The 20,434-nt window shown below is 48.9% G+C and overlaps 1 protein-coding gene across 1 annotated transcript; it reads right to left on the bottom strand.

The window, feature by feature from the left end:
* Positions 1 to 12,040: 12,040 nt before the first annotated feature.
* LOC138368498 (uncharacterized) lies at positions 12,041 to 17,530 on the bottom strand. The gene is made up of 2 exons (XM_069331023.1): positions 17,522 to 17,530; positions 12,041 to 13,735 (listed from the first exon to the last, which is right to left on the bottom strand). The coding sequence occupies exons 1-2, from the start codon at positions 17,528 to 17,530 to the stop codon at positions 12,041 to 12,043; spliced, it is 1,704 nt and encodes a 567-aa protein (XP_069187124.1).
* Positions 17,531 to 20,434: the final 2,904 nt, after the last annotated feature.

Here is a 20,434-nt window from a genome sequence, read left to right as displayed (position 1 = left end):
GTAGGCCACTGTCAGGGTCTGTAGACCACTGTCAGGGGCTGTAGACCACTGTCAGGGGCTGTAGGCCACTGTCGGTCCCGTAGACCACTGTCAGGGGCTGTAGGCCTCTGTCAGGGCTTGTAGACCACTGTCAGGGACTGTAGACCACTGGCAGGGGCTGTAGGCCTCTGTCAGGGCCTGTAGACCACTGTCAGTGGCTGTAGGCCACTGTCAGGGCCTGTAGACCACTGCTAGGGCCTGTAGACCACTGTCAGGGGCTGTAGGCCTCTGTCAAGGACTGTAGACCACTGTCAGGGCCTGTAGGTCACTGTCAGGGCCTGTAGACCACTGACAGGGGCTGTAGGCCACTGTCAGGGCCTGTAGACCACTGTCAGGGCCTGTAGACCACTAACAGGGCCTGTAGGCCACTGTCAGGGCCTGTCAGGGCCTGTAGACCACTGTCAGGACCTGTAGGTCACTGTCAGGGCCTGTAGACCACTGTCAGGGCCTGTAGACCACTGTCAGGGCCTGTAGACTACTGTCAGGGCCTGTAGACCACTTTCAGGGCCTGTAGGTCAATGTCAAAGTCTGTAGGTCACTGGCAGGGACTGTAGACCACTGTCAGGGGCTGTAGGTCACTGTCAGGGCCTGTAGACCACTGTCAGGGCCTATAGACCACTGGCAGGCTCTGTAAACCACTGTCAGGGCCTGTAGATCACTGTCAGGGTCTGAGGACCACTGTCAGGGTCTGTAGATCAGTGTCAGGGGCTGTAGGCGACTGTCAGGGCTGTAGACCCCTTTCAGGGTCTGTAGACCACTGTCAGGGTCTGTAGACCACTGTCAGGGTCTGTAGACCACTGTCAGGGTCTGTAGACCATTGTCAGGGTCTGTAGACCACTGTCAGGGTCTGTAGACCAGTATCAGGGTCTGTAGACCATTGTCAGGTTCTGTAGACCACTGTCAGTGTCTGTAGGCCACTGTCAGGGTCTGTAGACCACTGTCAGGGTCTGTAGATCACTGTCAGGGTCTGTAGACCACTGTCAGGGACTGTAGATCACTGTCAGGGTCTGTAGATCACTGTCAGGGCCTGTAGGCCACTGTCAGGATCTGTAGGCCACTGTCAGGGTCTGTAGACCACTGTCAGGGTCTGTAGGCCACTGTCAGGGTCTGTAGGCCACTGTCAGGGTCTGTAGACCACTGTCAGGGTCTGTAGATCACTGTCAGGGTCTGTAGATCACTGTCAGGGCCTATAGGCCACTGTCAGGGTCTGTAGACCACTGTCAGGGTCTGTAGATCACTGTCAGGGCCTATAGGCCACTGTCAGGGTCTGTAGACCACTGTCAGGGTCTGTAGATCACTGTCAGGGCCTATAGGCCACTGTCAGGGTCTGTAGACAACTGTCAGGGTCTGTAGACATTGTCAGGGCTGTAGATCACTGTCAGGGCCTGTAGGCCACTGTCAGGATCTGTAGGCCACTGTCAGGGTCTGTTAGCCACTGTCAGGGCTGTAGACCACTGTCAGGGTCTGTAGGCCACTGTCAGGACTGTAGACCACTGTCAGGGCCTGTAGGCCACTGTCAGGGGCTGTAGGCCACTGTCAGGGCCTGTAGACCACTTTCAGGGGCTGTAGACCACTGTCAGGGCTGTAGACCACTGTCAGGGTCTGTAGGCCACTGTCAGGGGCTGTAGACCACTGTCAGGGCTGTAGACCACTGTCAGGGTCTGTAGGCCACTGTCAGGGCCTGTAGACCACTGTCAGGGGCTGTAGGCCACTGTCAAGGGCTGTAGGCCACTGTCAGGGGCTGTAGGCCACTGTCAGGATCTGTAGACCACTGTCAGGGCCTTTAGACCACTGTCAGGGGCTGTAGGCCACTGTTAGGGTCTGTAGACCACTGTCAGGGCCTGTAGATCACTGTCAGGGCTGTAGAATACTGTCAGGGCATGTAGACCACTGTCAGGGGCTGTAGGCCACTGTCAGGGGCTGTAAGCCACTGTCAAGGTCTGTAGACCACTGTCAGGGCGTATAGACAACTGTCAGGGCCTGTCAGGGCCTGTAGGTCACTGTCAGGGTCTGTAGGCCACTGTCAGGGTCTGTAGACCACTGTCAGGGGCTGTAGGCCACTGTCAGGGCCTGTAGACCACTGTCAGGGGCTGTAGATCACTATCAGGGACTGTAGGCCACTGTCAGGGCCTGTAGGCCACTGTCAGGGCCTGTAGGTCGTTGTCAGGGACTGTAGGTCACTGTCAGGGACTGTAGGTCACTGTCAGGGACTGTAGGCCACTGTCAGGGCCTGTAGGTCACTGTCAGGGCCTGTAGACCACTGTGAGGGGTTTTGGCCACTTTCAGTGTCTGTAGGCCACTCTCAGGGCCTGTAGACCACTCTGAGGGGCTGTAGGCCAGTTTCAGGGGCTGTAGGCCACTGTCAGGGCTGTAGACCACTGTCAGGGCCTGTAGACCACTTTCAGGGGCTGTAGACCACTGTCAGGGCTGTAGACCACTGTCAGGGTCTGTAGACCACTGTCAGGGCCTGTAGACCACTGTCAGGGGCTGTAGGCCACTGTCAGGGGCTGTAGGCCACTGTCAGGGGCTGTAGGCCACTGTCAGGGTCTGTAGACCACTGTCAGGGGCTGTAGGCCACTGTCAGGGGCTGTATACCACTGTCTGGGCCTGTAGACCACTGTCAGGGGCTGTAGACCACTGTCAGGGTCTGTAGGCCACTGTCAGGGGCTGTAGGCCACAGTCAAGGGCTGTATACCACTGTCAAGGTCTGTAGACCACTGTCAGGGTTTGTAGATCACTGTCAGGGTCTGTAGACCACTGTCAGAGCCTGTAGACCACTGTTAGGGTCTGTAGACCACTGTCAGGGTCTGTAGACCACTGTCAGGGCTGTAGAATACTGTCAGGGCATGTAGACCACTGTCAGGGACTGTAGGCCACTGTCAGGGCCTGTAGGCCACTGTCAGGGCCTGTAGGTCACTGTCAGGGTCTGTAGATCACTGTCAGGGCCTGTCAGGGCCTGTAGGCCGCTGTCAGGGTCTGTAGACCACTGTCAGGGACTGTAGCCCACTGTCAGGGTCTGTAGGCCTCTGTCAGGGCCTGTAGACCACTGTCAGGGCCTGTAGGTCACTGTCAGGGCCTGTAGACCACTACCAGGGCCTGTAGACCACTGTCAGGGCCTGTAGACCAATGCCAGGGCCTGTAGATTACTGTCAGGGGCTGGAGACCACTGTCAGGGCCTGTAGACCACTGTCAGGGCCTATAGGCTACTATCAGGGCCTGTAGGTCACTGTCAGGGCCTGTAGGCCACTGTCATGGGCTGTAGGTCACTGTCAGTGCCTATAGGTCACTGTCAGGGCCTGTATGCCACTGTCACGGCCTGTAGACCACTGTCAGGGGCTGTAGGCCATTGTCAGGGGTTATAGGTCACTGTCAGGGCCTGTAGACCACTGTCAGGGTGTGTAGACCACTGTCAGGGGCTGTAGACCACTGTCAGGGTCTGTAGACCACTGTCACGGTCTGTAGACTACTGTCAGGGCCTGTAGGCCACTGTCAGGGTCTGTAGATCACTGTCAGGGTCTGTAGACCACTATCAGGGCCTATAGGTCACTGTCAGGGCCTGTAGGCCACTGTCAGGGCCTATAGACCACTGTCAGGGTCTGTAGACCACTGTCAGTGGCTGTAGGCCACTGTCAGGGCCTGTAGTCCACTGTCAGTGGCTGTAGGCCACTGTCAGGGCCTGTAATCCACTGTCAGGGTCTGTAGACCACTGTCAGGACCTGTAGGCCACTGTCAGGGCCTATAGACCACTCTCAGGGCCTGTAGGCCACTGTCAGGGTCTGTAGACCACTGTCAGTGGCTGTAGGCCACTGTCAGGGCCTGTAGACCACTGTCAGTAGCTGTAGGCCACTGTCAGGGCCTGTAGTCCACTGTCAGGGTCTGTAGACCACTGTCAGGACCTGTAGGCCACTGTCAGAGCCTATAGACCACTCTCAGGGCCTGTAGGCCACTGTCAGGGTCTGTAGACCACTGTCAGGGCCTGTCAGGGCCTGTAGACCACTGTCAGGGTCTGTTGACCACTGTCAGGGTCTGTAGACCACTGTCAGGGTTTGTATACCACTGTCAGGGCCTGTAGACCATTGTCAGGGCCTGTAGACCACTGTCAGGGTCTGTAGGTCACTGTCAGGGCCTTTAGACCACTGTCAGGGTCTGCAGGTCACTGTCAGAACCTGTAGGCCACTGTCAGGGTCTGTAGACCACTGACAGAACCTGTAGGCCTCTGTCAGAACCTGTAGGCCACTGTCAGGGTCTGTAGACCACTGTCAGGGTCTGTAGACCACTGTCAGAACCTGTAGACCACTGTCAGGGCCTGTAGACCACTGTCAGAACCTGTAGGCCACTGTCAGGGCCTGTAGACCACTGTCAGGGCCTGTAGACCACTGTCAGAACCTGTAGACCACTGTCAGGGCCTGTAGGCCACTGTCAGGGCCTGTAGGGATTGGAACAAGGAACAGGGATTGGACAGACGGAAGGAATGGTGCCTTCCCACCCATTCGAGGGTTTATAAAACATTTATATAACCTCTTACGAAGCCTGTGCATATCGAGGAGAGATGTAGAGGTTTCGTAAGCAGTCGAGGGAATGATGAGTCCTGGTCCAGGACCGTCGGAGATTGAACTCAGTCCTGTAAGGAGCAAGACCGTCTCCATCTCGACCAGAATATTTCTGGTCGAAGCATTTGAGGTGTTTACAAAGTGCATCAGATTTGATACGTTGATTGATACGTTGATAATTGATCATTGATGATTGATCATTGATAATTGATCATTGATGATTGGTCATTGATGATTGGTCATTGATGATTGGTCATTGATGATTGATCATTGATGATTGATCATTGATGATTGATCATTGATGATTGATCATTGATCATTGATGATTGATCATTGATAATTGATCATTGATGATTGATGATTGGTCACTGATGATTGATGATTGATCATTGATCATTGATCATTAATGATTCATCATTGATGATTCATCATTGATGATTGGTCATTGATGATTGATCATTGAGGATTAATCATTGATCATAGATGATTGATCGTTGATCATTGAGGATTAATTATTGATCATTGATGATTGATCATTAATCTGTTGGGAGCGGTCAAAGCATTTAGTGTTGGGTTAAAACATGGGGGTTTAACCTTAGACTGAAATTTGCTTAATAGTAATTTTTAAACCGTTGTTAAAAGGGTTTGGCTTGATAGGGCAATTTTAAAGTATTTTCCTTAGGTCTTTCCTTTAATACACACACACAGTAGCTGAGTGGACAGCGCGCAGGACTCGTAATCCTGCGGCCCGAGTTTGATTTAATGGACCAGGCAGAAACAAATGGGCAAAGTTTCTGTCACCCGGATGCCCCTTGTTACCTAGCAGTAAATAGGTACCTGGGAGTTAGACAGCTGCTACGGATCTGATTCCTGGCGTGTGTGTGTGTGTGTGTGTGTGTGTGTGTGTGTGGGTGTGAAAGAAAATAATTGAAAGAAAGAAAAAAAAGTAGTTAGTAGCAGCTGATTTGAGAGGCCGACTGAAAGAGCAGAGCTCAACCCACAACCCACAACTAGGTGAGTACACACACACACACACACAGATCTGGGGGTTGATATCACACCGAACCTGTCCCCAGAGGACCACATCAAAAGGATATCATCAGCGGCATATGCTAGGTTGGCCAACATAAGAACTGCCTTTAGAAACTTGTGTAAGGAATCGTTCAGGACCCTGTATACCACTTATGTCAGACCAATCCTGGAGTATGCAGCTCCAGCCTGGAGTCCATACCTAGTTAAACACAAGACAAAGTTAGAGAAGATTCAGCGGTATGCCACCAGGCTCGTCCCGGAACTGAGAGGTATGAGCTACGAGGAAAGGCTAAAGGAGCTGAACCTCACATCCCTGGAAAACAGAAGAGTAAGGGGAGACATGATAACCACCTACAAAATACTCAGGGGAATTGACAGAGTGGACAAAGACAAACTCTTCAGCACGGGTGGGACACGAACAAGGGGACACAGGTGGAAACTTAGTACCCACATGAGCCACAGAGACGTTAGAAAGAATGTTTTCAGTGTCAGAGTAGTTAATAAATGGAATGCATTAGGCAGTGATGTGGTGGAGGCTGACTCCATACACAGTTTCAAATGTAGATATGATAGAGCCCAATAGGCTCAGGAACCTGTACACCAGTTGAGAGGCGGGCCCAAAGAGCCAGAGCTCAACCCCCACACACACACAATCAACATAACCATCTCACTACTTCCTCTCCTACCATTCTCTCTCAGTCTATCAAACCATCTTATTCAGTCTCATCATTCCACTTCAAGTTTCGAAATATTTTTTTCACATACTTTACCTTTCATTGTTTTCCCTTCCTCCAGGTGGCTGGTCCATCGTGGTTGGTCGAGCCCCACAGCGTGTGTGGGGTCCCAGGAGGGGGTCGAACCATCTACATATTGTGATCCAGAGAACACCCTGTAACCAGAGCCCCGCCTGGTGCTAACCCATCTCCCTATTGACTATCGACGAGAGGAAGGAATCCGATACCTTTAAGCTCCGAAGACGATGAACTCTATCTATTTGTCCATCTACGCTAGATATATTTTTTTATTTTAAATGATATTTTTTTAGGTAGATAGACGTAGATATCTACCGCCTGTCTACCCGGAGCAGCGCCACGAGGCTGCCCGTTCGCAGGTCTTCCTAATTAACATGTCGGACGGCCAGGCCTCGAACGAGTGCTCCACAAGAGGCTAGGTATTAAAGGAGATACAAAAGAGCGGAGCACATTAAAAGTGACAAGGCTGAAACTCTCTCAAACAATAGCGGGCGGAGCCGAGGCCCCTCTCAGACCACCACAGCCGTGGCTCCATGGCCGCCTTTTTCTTCACGGACCATTACTTGGGCATTTACGGTACAACAATAGACTCCTGGAGCACGACAGCGGGTGTTACCACTACTTGGCCCACTCCTAATGGTGCCTCCAGCCCGGACTTGGGTCTTGGACCACATCTTACGGCTCAATTCACCAAGCAGTTACGGAAATAAGAACTTGTATATCTTTTCACTTTTTTTGAGCTGCGAGGAGCCTTTTGAGGCTGTTTAAAAGCAATAATAACATTTGATTTGGGGAGTTTCTATGCTCGTGAACTGTTTTAATATATGTAAACAAAGCCGCCGAAGGTTGAGAATAGATGAGCAGGTTTCTGAAGGAGGTGAGTAACTGCTTGTTGAGTCGGGGTTCAGTTTGACTCATCACTGGGAAGGTGTATAAGTGAGAAGTTGAATACCACAGTGAGTGGTCTTCATGTTGGGGGTGTTGGGTATGCTGCTATGGCGGTGTGTTCACTCACAGGATGAGTGACGCGGAGGGGATATGGTCACTCACAGGATGAGTGACGCGGAGGGGATATGGTCACTCACAGGATGAGTGACGCGGAGGGGATATGGTCACTCACAGGATGAGTGATGCGGAGGGGATATGGTCACTCACAGGATGAGTAACACATAGGATATATATTCACTCAGAGGATGAGTGACACAGAGGAGATATGCTGACTCATAGCATGAGTGACAGAGGAGATATGGTCACTCACAGGATGAGTGACGCGGCTCAGTAGACTCGCCTTTCAGGGCAAATTATCAGTGAGATAAAGCTATGACACAGATCCTAAGCGGTGAGTAACCTATTCATCATAGCTCCTCAGCGGTGAGTAACGGCTCCTCAGCGGTGAGTAACCTATTCATCAGCTCCTCAGCGGTGAGTAACGGCTCCTCAGCGGTGAGTAACCTATTCATCACCTCCTCAGCATAACTTTATACCATAACCATAAAATACAACCTCATCTTAATCTATTATATATTAATTAAACAGGTTTTTACAATATAATTTCATATATCACCTGATGCTCCTGTTCACCTAGCAGTAAATAGGTACCTGGGAGTTAGCCAGCAGCTACAGGCTGCTTCCTGGGTGTGTGTGTGTGTGAGAAACAAATATATAAATAGTATAGGAAAAATAGATCGGACATGAATGAATACATTAGACAACCGCCGGTTTAGAAAGGCGGGGCCCAAGAGCTATATACAACTCTATGCCATACAGAAACAGCAAATACAACTATTAATACACACACACGAATATATACTACACATACACTCTAAAGCTATAGACAACACACTATATATCTATATATATAGCATATATACATACACACTATACATAAACGTGCCAAGGAGACTTGAATGCCCATCAGGTAATTATCTGATGGGTACAGGCTCAGGCTCTGGGGCCCCGCCTGTCTGTCTTCACTTTTAACCCACAATGTATTCACTAATCCACTTTGTATTCTAATTTTTTCTGAAATATAGCTTGATGTTATTATAATTAAAAATTTTATACATGGGCGTACGTGGGAATTATTCGCTGTACGTGGGAATTATTAGATGTACGTGGGAATTATTCGCTATACGTGGGAATTATTAGCTGTACGTGGGAATTATTAGCTGTACGTGGGAATTATTAGCTGTATGGGGGAATTATTCGCTGTACGTGGGGAATTATTAGCTGTACGTGGGAATTATTAGCTGTATGGGGGAACTATTTGCTGTACGTGGGGAATTATTAGCTGTACGAGGGAATTATTAGCTGTACGTGGGAATTATTAGCTGAACGTGGGGAATTATTAGCTGTACGTGGGAATTATTAGCTGTACGTGGGAATTATTCGTACTATCAGAAAATGATCGAGAAATGTTCGAACGTCATCAGTTGTTAGTCAAGGTTAAACGGCTTTCATTCCAAATCAGGTGGTTTGGCGGCCGGATTAACGAGCCTTTGGCCCCTTGTTGACGAGGACGAGCTGTGACGTTGATGACAAACAAGGCCATTAGACTCAACACCCCCATCAAACGACTCGTTAACAAAACAACACCCATTGTGTTTTTAGACACTTTGTACCATGAACCTAGATCAAGGGCTTGACACTTTGTACCATGAACCTGGATCAAGGGCTTGACACTTTGTACCATGAACCTAGATCAAGGGCTTGACACTTTGTACCACGACCCTAGATCAAGGGCTTGCCACTTTGTACCACGAACCTAGATCAAGGGTTTGTCACTTTGTACCACGACCCTAGATCAAGGGCTTGCCACTTTGTACCACGAACCTAGATCAAGGGCTTGACACTTTGTACCACGAACCTAGATCAAGGGCTTGTCACTTTGTACCACGAACCTTGATCAAGTGCTGGCCACTTTGTACCACGAACCTAGATCAAGGGCTTGACACTTTGTACCACGAACCTAGATCAAGGGCTTGTCACTTTGTACCACGACCCTAGATCAAGGGCTTGTCACTTTGTACCACGACCCTAGATCAAGGGCTTGACACTTTGTACCATGAACCTGGATCAAGGGCTTGACACTTTGTACCACGACCCTAGATCAAGGGCTTGCCACTTTGTAAAACGAACCATGATCAATGGCTTCCCACTTTGTACCACGAACCTAGATCAAGGACTGGCCACTTTGTACCACGACCCTAGATCAAGGGCTTGTCACTTTGTACCACGAACCTAGATCAAGGGCTTGTCACTTTGTACCACGAACCTAGATCAAGGGCTTGTCACTTTGTACCACGAACCTTGATCAAGGGCTTGACACTTTGTACCACGAACCTTGATCAAGGGCTTGACACTTTGTACCACGAACCTTGATCAAGGGCTTGACACTTTGTACCACGAACCTAGATCAAGGGTTTGTCACTTTGTACCACGACCCTAGATCAAGGGCTTGTCACTTTGTACCACGACCCTAGATCAAGGGCTTGACACTTTGTACCATGAACCTGGATCAAGGGCTTGACACTTTGTACCACGACCCTAGATCAAGGGCTTGCCACTTTGTAAAACGAACCATGATCAATGGCTTCCCACTTTGTACCACGAACCTAGATCAAGGACTGGCCACTTTGTACCATGAACCTTGATCAAGGGCTTGACACTTTGTACCATGAACCTTGATCAAGGGTTTGCTACTTTGTACCACGACCCTAGATCAAGGGCTTGTCACTTTGTACCACGACCCTAGATCAAGGGCTTGACACTTTGTACCATGAACCTGGATCAAGGGCTTGACACTTTGTACCACGACCCTAGATCAAGGGCTTGCCACTTTGTAAAACGAACCATGATCAATGGCTTCCCACTTTGTACCACGAACCTAGATCAAGGACTGGCCACTTTGTACCATGAACCTTGATCAAGGGCTTGACACTTTGTACCACGACCCTAGATCAAGGGCTTGCCACTTTGTACCACGACCCTAGATCAAGGGCTTGTCACTTTGTACCACGAACCTTGATCAAGGGCTTGTCACTTTGTACCACGACCCTAGATCAAGGGCTTGACACTTTGTACCACGAACCTGGATCAAGGGCTTGACACTTTGTACCATGAACCTTGATCAAGGGCTTGACACTTTGTACCACGAACCTTGATCAAGGGCTTGACACTTTGTACCACGAACCTTGATCAAGGGTTTGCCACGATAGCTAAAAATATATATTATGATTTTTATCATATTTTAAAATTATATATTTTTTATAAGACTTAAAATCAAACACTAATTTTTTTTAATTGCTCAGAGAGCGAGCCCGAAATTTTTGATCCCAAAATCCCCAATTATTTGGTCCCAAAACCCCGATAATGTGTTCCTTATAGCCCTAATTATAGCCTTATAGCCTAAATATAGCCTAGAACTTATAGCCTTCAGTAAAACCCTTTTCACTATAAAAACAGTATAGGTATTATATATATATATATATAATACCATGTATAATGCCCTCCTCACTTGGCATGATAGCAAAATGTTATACCATGATAATTATGTTCAGGCTTGCTAAAAAAACGGTAATTAACTACCTATATATATATATATATATATATATATATATATATATATATATATATATATATATATATATATATATATATATATACTGATGGTAGTATATATCAGTAGTATCAGTACCCAGGCCTACCACCACTAACAAATTAAGGGTCCGATACCAATTACAGTTTCAGGGACCACTGGAATATGCCAGGGACCACTACCACCCCCCCAGAGACCACTACCACCACCCAGAAACCATCAAATCATCACACCCTGACAACCATCACTTGGAACAACCACCACCAACACACCATTCCAGGGACCACCACAGCCATTAGGGACCACCACAGCCATCACCCCTATCAGGGACCATAGCCAGCCATGGTGTAATTAAAAATTACCCCCTGCCCTCCTGGAGTGTAATTACCCCCAGGGAGGACCAGGCAACGCAGCTAACGCCAAACAACTCACTAATATATAGTTACTAATGCCAGGGTTCACTGACGAGGAAAAAATTCGTCTAATTAAAAATCTTTGTTTCAAATGATTCGTTAATATCTTAAACTGCGTCCTATAATAGTGGGGAGGGGTAGGGAGGACGGGGAACTCCTGCTGCTTCATATATATATATATATATATATATATATATATATATATATATATAATATATATATATATATATATATATATATATATATATATATATATATATACATTCTCTAGCCATACATCTCCAAGAGACAAATGCTCACAAGACCTAAAGAGACACTATAAAATATATTAAGGTTTATGGAGCTGGAACACTCTCTCTCAGTCCCCCTAGAAGATAAATGCCTCAAGATTGTCTGCTACTGATCAAATGCCAGAAGCATTTGTGCTCATATTCAAAAAGGCGGACAATCCCAGCCACCAACAGCCTCACAGAATGATGGAGACGAGTAGACGTAATTGCAGCAATAACTACCAGTCTCCCATCTCACCAACCACCTTTCAGAGAGGACAGAACAAGCAGGAACAGATGATACTAATATAAGACATATTAAACCGGACCTTAAATTGCCTGGGGGGGGGGGGGGTGGGGATGCTGAGACTCTGCATAGTGTAGTATTCTAGCTCAAAATGGTAGTTAACTGAGAGTTGGAGTATGTAATAAGAGTAGTTACAGCATGTAACAAGGTAGTTACAGCATGTAACAAGGTAGTTACAGCATGTAGCAAGGTAGTTACAGCATGTAACAAGGTAGTTACAGCATGTAGCAAGGTAGTTACAGCATGTAGCAAGGTAGTTACAGCATGTAGCAAGGTAGTTACAGCATGTAGCAAGGTAGTTACAGCATGTAGCAAGGTAGTTACAGCATGTAACAAGGCAGTTACAGCATGTAACAAGGTAGTTACAGCATGTAACAAGGTAGTTACAGCATGTAGCAAGGTAGTTACAGCATGTAACAAGGTAGTTACAGCATGTAGCAAGGTAGTTACAGCATGTAACAAGGTAGTTACAGCATGTAACAAGGTAGTTACAGCATGTAGCAAGGTAGTTACAGCATGTAGCAAGGTAGTTACAGCATGTAACAAGGTAGTTACAGCATGTAGCAAGGTAGTTACAGCATGTAACAAGGTAGTTACAGCATGTAACAAGGTAGTTACAGCATGTAACAAGGTAGTTACAGCATGTAACAAGGTAGTTACAGCATGTAACAAGGTAGTTACAGCATGTAGCAAGGTAGTTACAGCATGTAACAAGGTAGTTACAGCATGTAACAAGGTAGTTACAGCATGTAGCAAGGTAGTTACAGCATGTAGCAAGGTAGTTACAGCATGTAACAAGGTAGTTACAGCATGTAACAAGGTAGTTACAGCATGTAGCAAGGTAGTTACAGCATGTAGCAAGGTAGTTACAGCATGTAGCAAGGAAGTTACAGCATGTAGCAAGGTAGTTACAGCATGTAGCAAGGTAGTTACAGCATGTAGCAAGGTAGTTACAGCATGTAGCAAGGTAGTTACAGCATGTAACAAGGTAGTTACAGCATGTAACAAGGTAGTTACAGCATGTAACAAGGTAGTTACAGCATGTAACAAGGTAGTTACAGCATGTAACAAGGCAGTTACAGCATGTAGCAAGGCAGTTACAGCATGTAGCAAGGTAGTTACAGCATGTAGCAAGGTAGTTACAGCATGTAACAAGGTAGTTACAGCATGTAACAAGGTAGTTACAGCATGTAGCAAGGTAGTTACAGCATGTAACAAGGTAGTTACAGCATGTAACAAGGTAGTTACAGCATGTAGCAAGGTAGTTACAGCATGTAACAAGGTAGTTACAGCATGTAACAAGGTAGTTACAGCATGTAACAAGGTAGTTACAGCATGTAACAAGGTAGTTACAGCATGTAGCAAGGTAGTTACAGCATGTAACAAGGTAGTTACAGCATGTAGCAAGGTAGTTACAGCATGTAGCAAGGTAGTTACAGCATGTAACAAGGTAGTTACAGCATGTAGCAAGGTAGTTACAGCATGTAACAAGGTAGTTACAGCATGTAGCAAGGTAGTTACAGCATGTAACAAGGTAGTTACAGCATGTAGCAAGGTAGTTACAGCATGTAGCAAGGTAGTTACAGCATGTAACAAGGTAGTTACAGCATGTAGCAAGGTAGTTACAGCATGTAACAAGGTAGTTACAGCATGTAACAAGGTAGTTACAGCATGTAACAAGGTAGTTACAGCATGTAACAAGGTAGTTACAGCATGTAGCAAGGTAGTTACAGCATGTAACAAGGTAGTTACAGCATGTAACAAGGCAGTTACGTGCTGAATAGACACCGACTAAGACATAAACTCTTATAATGGGAGATTTTAGCCACGAGACAATAGACTTTCATATAGGCATATATGACGCTCCCAGGGCATATATGACGTTCACAAGTCATATATGACGTTCCCAGGGCATATATGACGCTCCCAGGTCATATATGACGTTCCCAGGTCATATATGACGTTCCCAGGGCATATATGACGTTCCCAGGGCATATATGACGTTCCCAGGGCATATATGACGCTCCCAGGTCATATATGACGTTCCCAGGTCATATATGACGTTCCCAGGGCATATATGACGTTCCCAGGTCATATATTACGTTCCCAGGGCATATATGACGCTCCCCAGGGCATATATGACGTTCCCAGGGCATATATGACATTCCCAGGGCATATATGACGTTCCCAGGGCATATATGACGTTCCCACGTCATATATGACGTTCCCAGGGCATATATGACGTTCCCAGGTCATATATGACGTTCCCAGGGCATATATGACGTTCCCAGGGCATATATGACGTTCTCAAGTCATATATGACGTTCCCAGGGCATATATGACGTTCCCAGGTCATATATGACGTTCCCAGGGCATATATGACGTTCCCAGGGCATATATGACGTTCCCAGGTCATATATGACGTTCCCAGGTCATATATGACGTTCCCAGGGCATATATGACGTTCCCAGGTCATATATGACGTTCCCAGGTCATATATGACGTTCCCAGGTCATATATGACGTTCCCAGGGCATATATGACGTTCCCAGGGCATATATGACGTTCTCAAGTCATATATGACGTTCCCAGGGCATATATGACGTTCCCAGGTCATATATGACGTTCCCAGGGCATATATAACGTTCCCAGGGCATATATAACGTTCCCAGGGCATATATGACGTTCCCAGGTCATATATGACGTTCCCAGGGCATATATGACGTTCCCAGGGCATATATGACGTTCCCAGGGCATATATGACGTTCCCAGGGCATATATGACGTTCCCAGGTCATATATGACGTTCCCAGGGCATATATAACGTTCCCAGGGCATATATAACGTTCCCAGGGCATATATGACGTTCCCAGGTCATATATGACGTTCCCAGGGCATATATAACGTTCCCAGGGCATATATGACGTTCCCAGGGCATATATGACGTTCCCAGGTCATATATGACGTTCCCAGGGCATATATAACGTTCCCAGGGCATATATGACGTTCCCAGGGCATATATAACGTTCCCAGGGCATATATGACGTTCCCAGGTCATATATGACGTTCCCCAGGGCATATATGACGTTCCCAGGGCATATATGACGTTCCCAGGGCATATATAACGTTCCCAGGGCATATATGACGTTCCCAGGGCATATATGACGTTCCCAGGGCATATATGACGTTCCCAGGGCATATATAACTTTCCCAGGGCATATATGACGTTCCCAGGGCATATATAACGTTCCCAGGGCATATATGACGTTCCCAGGTCATATATGACGTTCCCAGGGCATATATAACGTTCCCAGGGCATATATGACGTTCCTAGGGCCCACAGAGGGGATGGCCGGGCGGCCCAGCGCCGCCCGGCCCGGTATCGTGATTGACAACACAATGGAGCGAGAACTCACAACCTGTTTACACACAACTGTCAACAATTACAGACAATTAATTGGTGGCCACGTGTCAGGCGCCAACCATGAGTACAATCACCTCATTGTTCCTGGCGTGATGTATCCCCTTCTCCCCCCACCCCCGCCCCCACCATCACCATCATTCTCACTATCGTCAGTTTTGACCGCGGGTATCGAACGTGGTCACGTGAGATTTTCGGGGATTTTTCATACTTCCCAAAGCGGTGTGGTTGCATTGCGCCAGGATCATCATGCAACGGTGTGTGATGATCCTGGCGCCCTCCACAGGTGCCCTCCACAGGTGCCCTCCACAGGTGCCCTCCACAGGTGCCCTCCACAGGTGCCCTCCACAGGTGCCCTCCACAGGTGTCCTCCACAGGTGCCCTCCACAGGTGTTCTCCACAGGTGTCCTCCACAGGTGCCCTCCACAGGTGCCCTCCACAGGCGCCCTCCACAGGTGCCCTCCACATGTGCCCTCCACAGGTGCCCTCCAAAGATGCCCTCCACAGGTGCCCTCCACAGGTGCCCGCCACAGGCGCCCTCCACAGGTGCCCTCCACAGGCGCCCTCCACAGGTGCCTTCCACAGCCCACTAACACAACAGAGGCGCCCTCCACAGGTGCCCTCCACAGCCCACTAACACAACAGAGGCACCCTCCACAGGTGCCCTCCACAGCCCACTAACACAACAGAGGCACCCTCCACAGTCCACTAACACAACAGAGGCGCCCTCCACAGGTGCCCTCCACAGCCCACTAACACAACAGAGGCACCCTCCACAGGTGCCCTCCACAGCCCACTAACACAACAGAGGCACCCTCCACAGGTGCCCTCCACAGCCTACTAACACAACAGAGGCACCCTCCACAGGTGCCCTCCACAGTCCACTAACACAACAGAGGCACCCTCCACAGCCCACTAACACAACAGAGGCACCCTCCACAGGTGCCCTCCACAGTCCACTAACACAACAGAGGCACCCTCCACAGCCCACTAACACAACAGAGGCGCCCTCCACAGCCCACTATCACAACAGAGGCACCCTCCACAGCCCACTATCACAACAGAGGCGTCCTCCACAGCCCACTAACACAACAGAGGCACCCTCCACAGCCCACTAACACAACAGAGGCGCCCTCCACAGCCCACTAACACAACAGAGGCACCCTCCACAGCCCACTATCACAACAGAGGCGCCCTCCACAGCCCACTAACACAACAGAGGTGCCCTCCACAGCCCACTAACACAACAGAGGTGCCCTCCACAGCCCACTAACACAACAGAGGCGCCCTCCACAGCCCACTATCACAACAGAGGCACCCTCCACAGCCCACTATCACAACAGAGGCACCCTCCACAGCCCACTAACACAACAGAGGCGCCCTCCACAGCCCACTAACACAACAGAGGCGCCCTCCACAGCCCACTAACACAACAGAGGCACCCTCCACAGCCCACTAACACAACAGAGGCGCCCTCCACAGCCCACTAACACAGCATCAACTCATCTTCCTAATAGAGCTATAGAGGCAGCAGAACAAGTATTTTCACGTTTCTCACCAACAAGAGGCACGACTCTAATGCTCTACATCACTCTCCCTCTTGTGGAAGCGACGAGGGTCGTGATCTATGTAAATTAGTGTCACATTCAGAAGTGCTTTTAAATCCAAATTAATGCCATCAAAAAATTGATTCAGTGAAACGTATTTTGTTCAGGCTAGAGCCTGGCTGGTGTAGCATCTTATACATACAAGACTCGGTGTTCTTCTTTGTTCAGTTGTCCCAGACGGAGAACAATCTTGGGAGACATGAACACATTAGCAATGTGTTCATGTCACATTAGCAAATAACAGGAGAGATGAAATGTCTGAGTCATTTTCAAACACACACACACACACACACACACACACACACACACACACACACACACACACACACACACACACACACACACACACACACACACACACACACACACCACACAGACACACACACACACACACACACACACACACACACACACACACCCACACCACACACACACACACACACTCACACACACACACACACACACACACACCCACACCCACACACACACACACACACACTCCTTGCTCTTCTAAATAGGGGGAAGGTAGTTCTCACGTAAGTCATCGCGGGTAAATGAACTTAAGGATGCGAAGGATAAATGAGGGAGTAAAGGATGAAGGGAAGAAGAAGAAACAGGATGAAGATAACTTGTTGTAAATGAGTAGAGAAGAAAGCATTTCCTTACCTTCCTGTTGCACAATGTGTCTTCGACCTCTGAAGAACAGAGGAAAAACGGTCAGAGCCGCTCAACAAACACCTTCCCCACCTCTTCCTTGGCCTCTTGTCCTCAAGAGACCTCAAGAGAACCCTCTAATGGCTGACATGGCATTAACTTGTTAACGAGGTAGCGGACACGAGGGTAGAAACACAATGATCCTTCAGGCCATTGGCCGGATTCTGTGTCACTCCATTTTCCCGCGCGAGTTAAGGGGAGACTGAGCCAGAATGCGTCACCTCTTGTAACGCAGCTCAAATGTAACTGTAATCTTCGCAGACGCCACTATCGGCCCTCCGACATGGGTAAAATAGATAATGGGTAAAATAGATGGGGTAATAGATAAAAGGAAGTTCGTCAATCCACGTGTCAAATAGCCTAATGAATAACTTTACGCCGAAGCTGTTTTAGCAATCACAGAATTACCAAATCCGGTGAATCCTTCCAGAACAATCATTTGGGATGCTTTACGAACGTCATCCGGCTTCTCGTTCGCTGTTCTGCTTTCAATTTTCCCCTGAAATTTCCCCCTGAAATTTCCCCCTGAAAATCCATCGACAGAAACAACTTTTCGAACGCCCACACGAACGGAGAAGTTCGTCTCGGAGTTCGCACACCCTCGCTGGTTCCCTGAACGACCCCTAGGGCGGCGTTATTGAGCGATGAACGTTATCAGTAACACCAGGGGAGGAGGGTCGTGCTTGGGGACACCCCTGGTGTAGACACCTGCCCCTGACACCTGCCCATGACACCTGCCCCTGACACCCGCTCCTGACACCCCTAACAGGGGATATTGGTGATTAATTACTGCTGACAGCCAGGTTAAGGCTGTTAGCCGTCCCTATCACCAGGACCTAAACGCTTAACAGTATCTTATCGCCACCGCGTGACAGGAAGACGTGACAACCAGTGACAGGAACAGACAGTGACTGGAACAACCAGTGACTGGAACAACCAGTGACTGGAACAACCAGTGACTGGAACAGACAGTGACTGGAACAACCAGTGACTGGAACAGCCAGTGACGGGAACAACCAGTGACTGGAACAGCCAGTGACGGGAACAACCAGTGACTGGAACAGCCAGTGACGGGAACAACCAGTGACTGGAACAACCAGTGACTGGAACAACCAGTGACTGGAACAGCCAGTGACGGGAACAACCAGTGACTGGAACAGCCAGTGACTGGAACAACCAGTGACAGGAACAGCCAGTGACAGGAACAGCCAGTGACTGGAACAGCCAGTGACAGGAACAGCCAGTGACTGGAACAGCCAGTAACAGGAACAGCCAGTGACAGGAACAGCCAGTGACTGGAACAGCCAGTAACAGGAACAGCCAGTGACAGGAACAGCCAGTGACTGGAACAGCCAGTAACAGGAACAGCCAGTGACTGGAACAGCCAGTGACTGGAGCAGCCAGTGACTGGAACAACCAGTGACTGGAACAGCCAGTGACTGGAACAGCCAGTGACTGGAACAGCCAGTAACAGGAACAGCCAGTGACTGGAACAGCCAGTGACTGGAACAGCCAGTGACAGGAACAGCCAGTGACAGGAACAGCCAGTGACTGGAACAGCCAGTGACTGGAACAGCCAGTGACAGGAACAGCCAGTGACTGGAACAACCAGTGACAGGAACAGCCAGTGACTGGAACAGCCAGTGACTGGAACAGCCAGTGACAGGAACAACCAGTGACAGGAACAGCCAGTGACTGGAACAACCAGTGACAGGAACAGCCAGTGACTGAAACAGCCAGTGACAGGAACAGCCAGTGACTGAAACAGCCATTGACTGGAACAGACAGTGACTGGAACAGCCAGTAACAGGAACAGCCAGTAACAGGAACAGCCAGTAACAGGAACAGCCAGTAACAGGAACAGCCAGTAACTGGAACAGCCAGTGACTGGAACAGCCAGTTACGACAACAGTTCTTCAGAAGACACTAAACATCAAGGCATCACAGACTAAACAGCCCCATTGAGAGCCACAGAGACAATGGGGCTAAGGGGCAATTCAATAAACACTAAAAGGGGGCCTAAGCCCCCCCCTCTAGACAAAAGGGGGGTTACAATAATTAATTAACTTACGCATATAAATCAATTATTATCGATTTACCTGAATCAAATCAACAGGTAGACCCGCCTTCTTCCGGGTCAGACTGCGAGCAGCAGCCGCGTCCAACAGCCTGGTTGATCAGGCCACCGACCAGGAGGCCTGGTCCGAGACCGGGCCGCTGGGTATATTGATCCTGAGAGCTTCATTAATGTGATATTACGGTAATGGAAGAGTAGGAGGAGGTGGTGGAAGGGGTGATAGTGGAAGGGGGTAGAGTGGTGTGGGGGGGGGTGTAAGGGGGGGGGGAGGCTTCAGCGTGTGGGGTCCCTGTGCTACAAGAAAGAGGGGGGGGAGATGGGGGGAGAGGGGGGGAGAGGGGGGGGAGAGGGGGAAGAGAGAGAGAGAGAGGTTCCTTTCTTAAGTTTGACATGTTAATTAACAGTGTGGGCTGTCTCATCTTTGGTACTGGTTCGATGCTATTGTTTTCCCCTCCCCCCCCTACCTATTTCCCCAATCCCTCCCCAATCCCCCCCTCCTCCCCAATCCCCCCCTACAACCACACCCCCGTCTAATAGCCCCTCCAGTGATTGTAAACAGCTGTGAGCTTCGTTTAGGCCGAGGTCAAGAGTCGACCAGAGTGGTTTTTCTTGCGGCCGAGACAGGTTCGGTTCCCACCAAGACGCTCAGGGGCTCCCA

This window comes from Procambarus clarkii, chromosome 3 (genome assembly GCF_040958095.1).
Source record: "Procambarus clarkii isolate CNS0578487 chromosome 3, FALCON_Pclarkii_2.0, whole genome shotgun sequence".
Lineage (NCBI taxonomy): Eukaryota > Metazoa > Arthropoda > Malacostraca > Decapoda > Cambaridae > Procambarus > Procambarus clarkii.
Note: the sequence above shows the minus strand (reverse complement) of the source record. Positions and strands in the feature narration are given on the sequence as shown.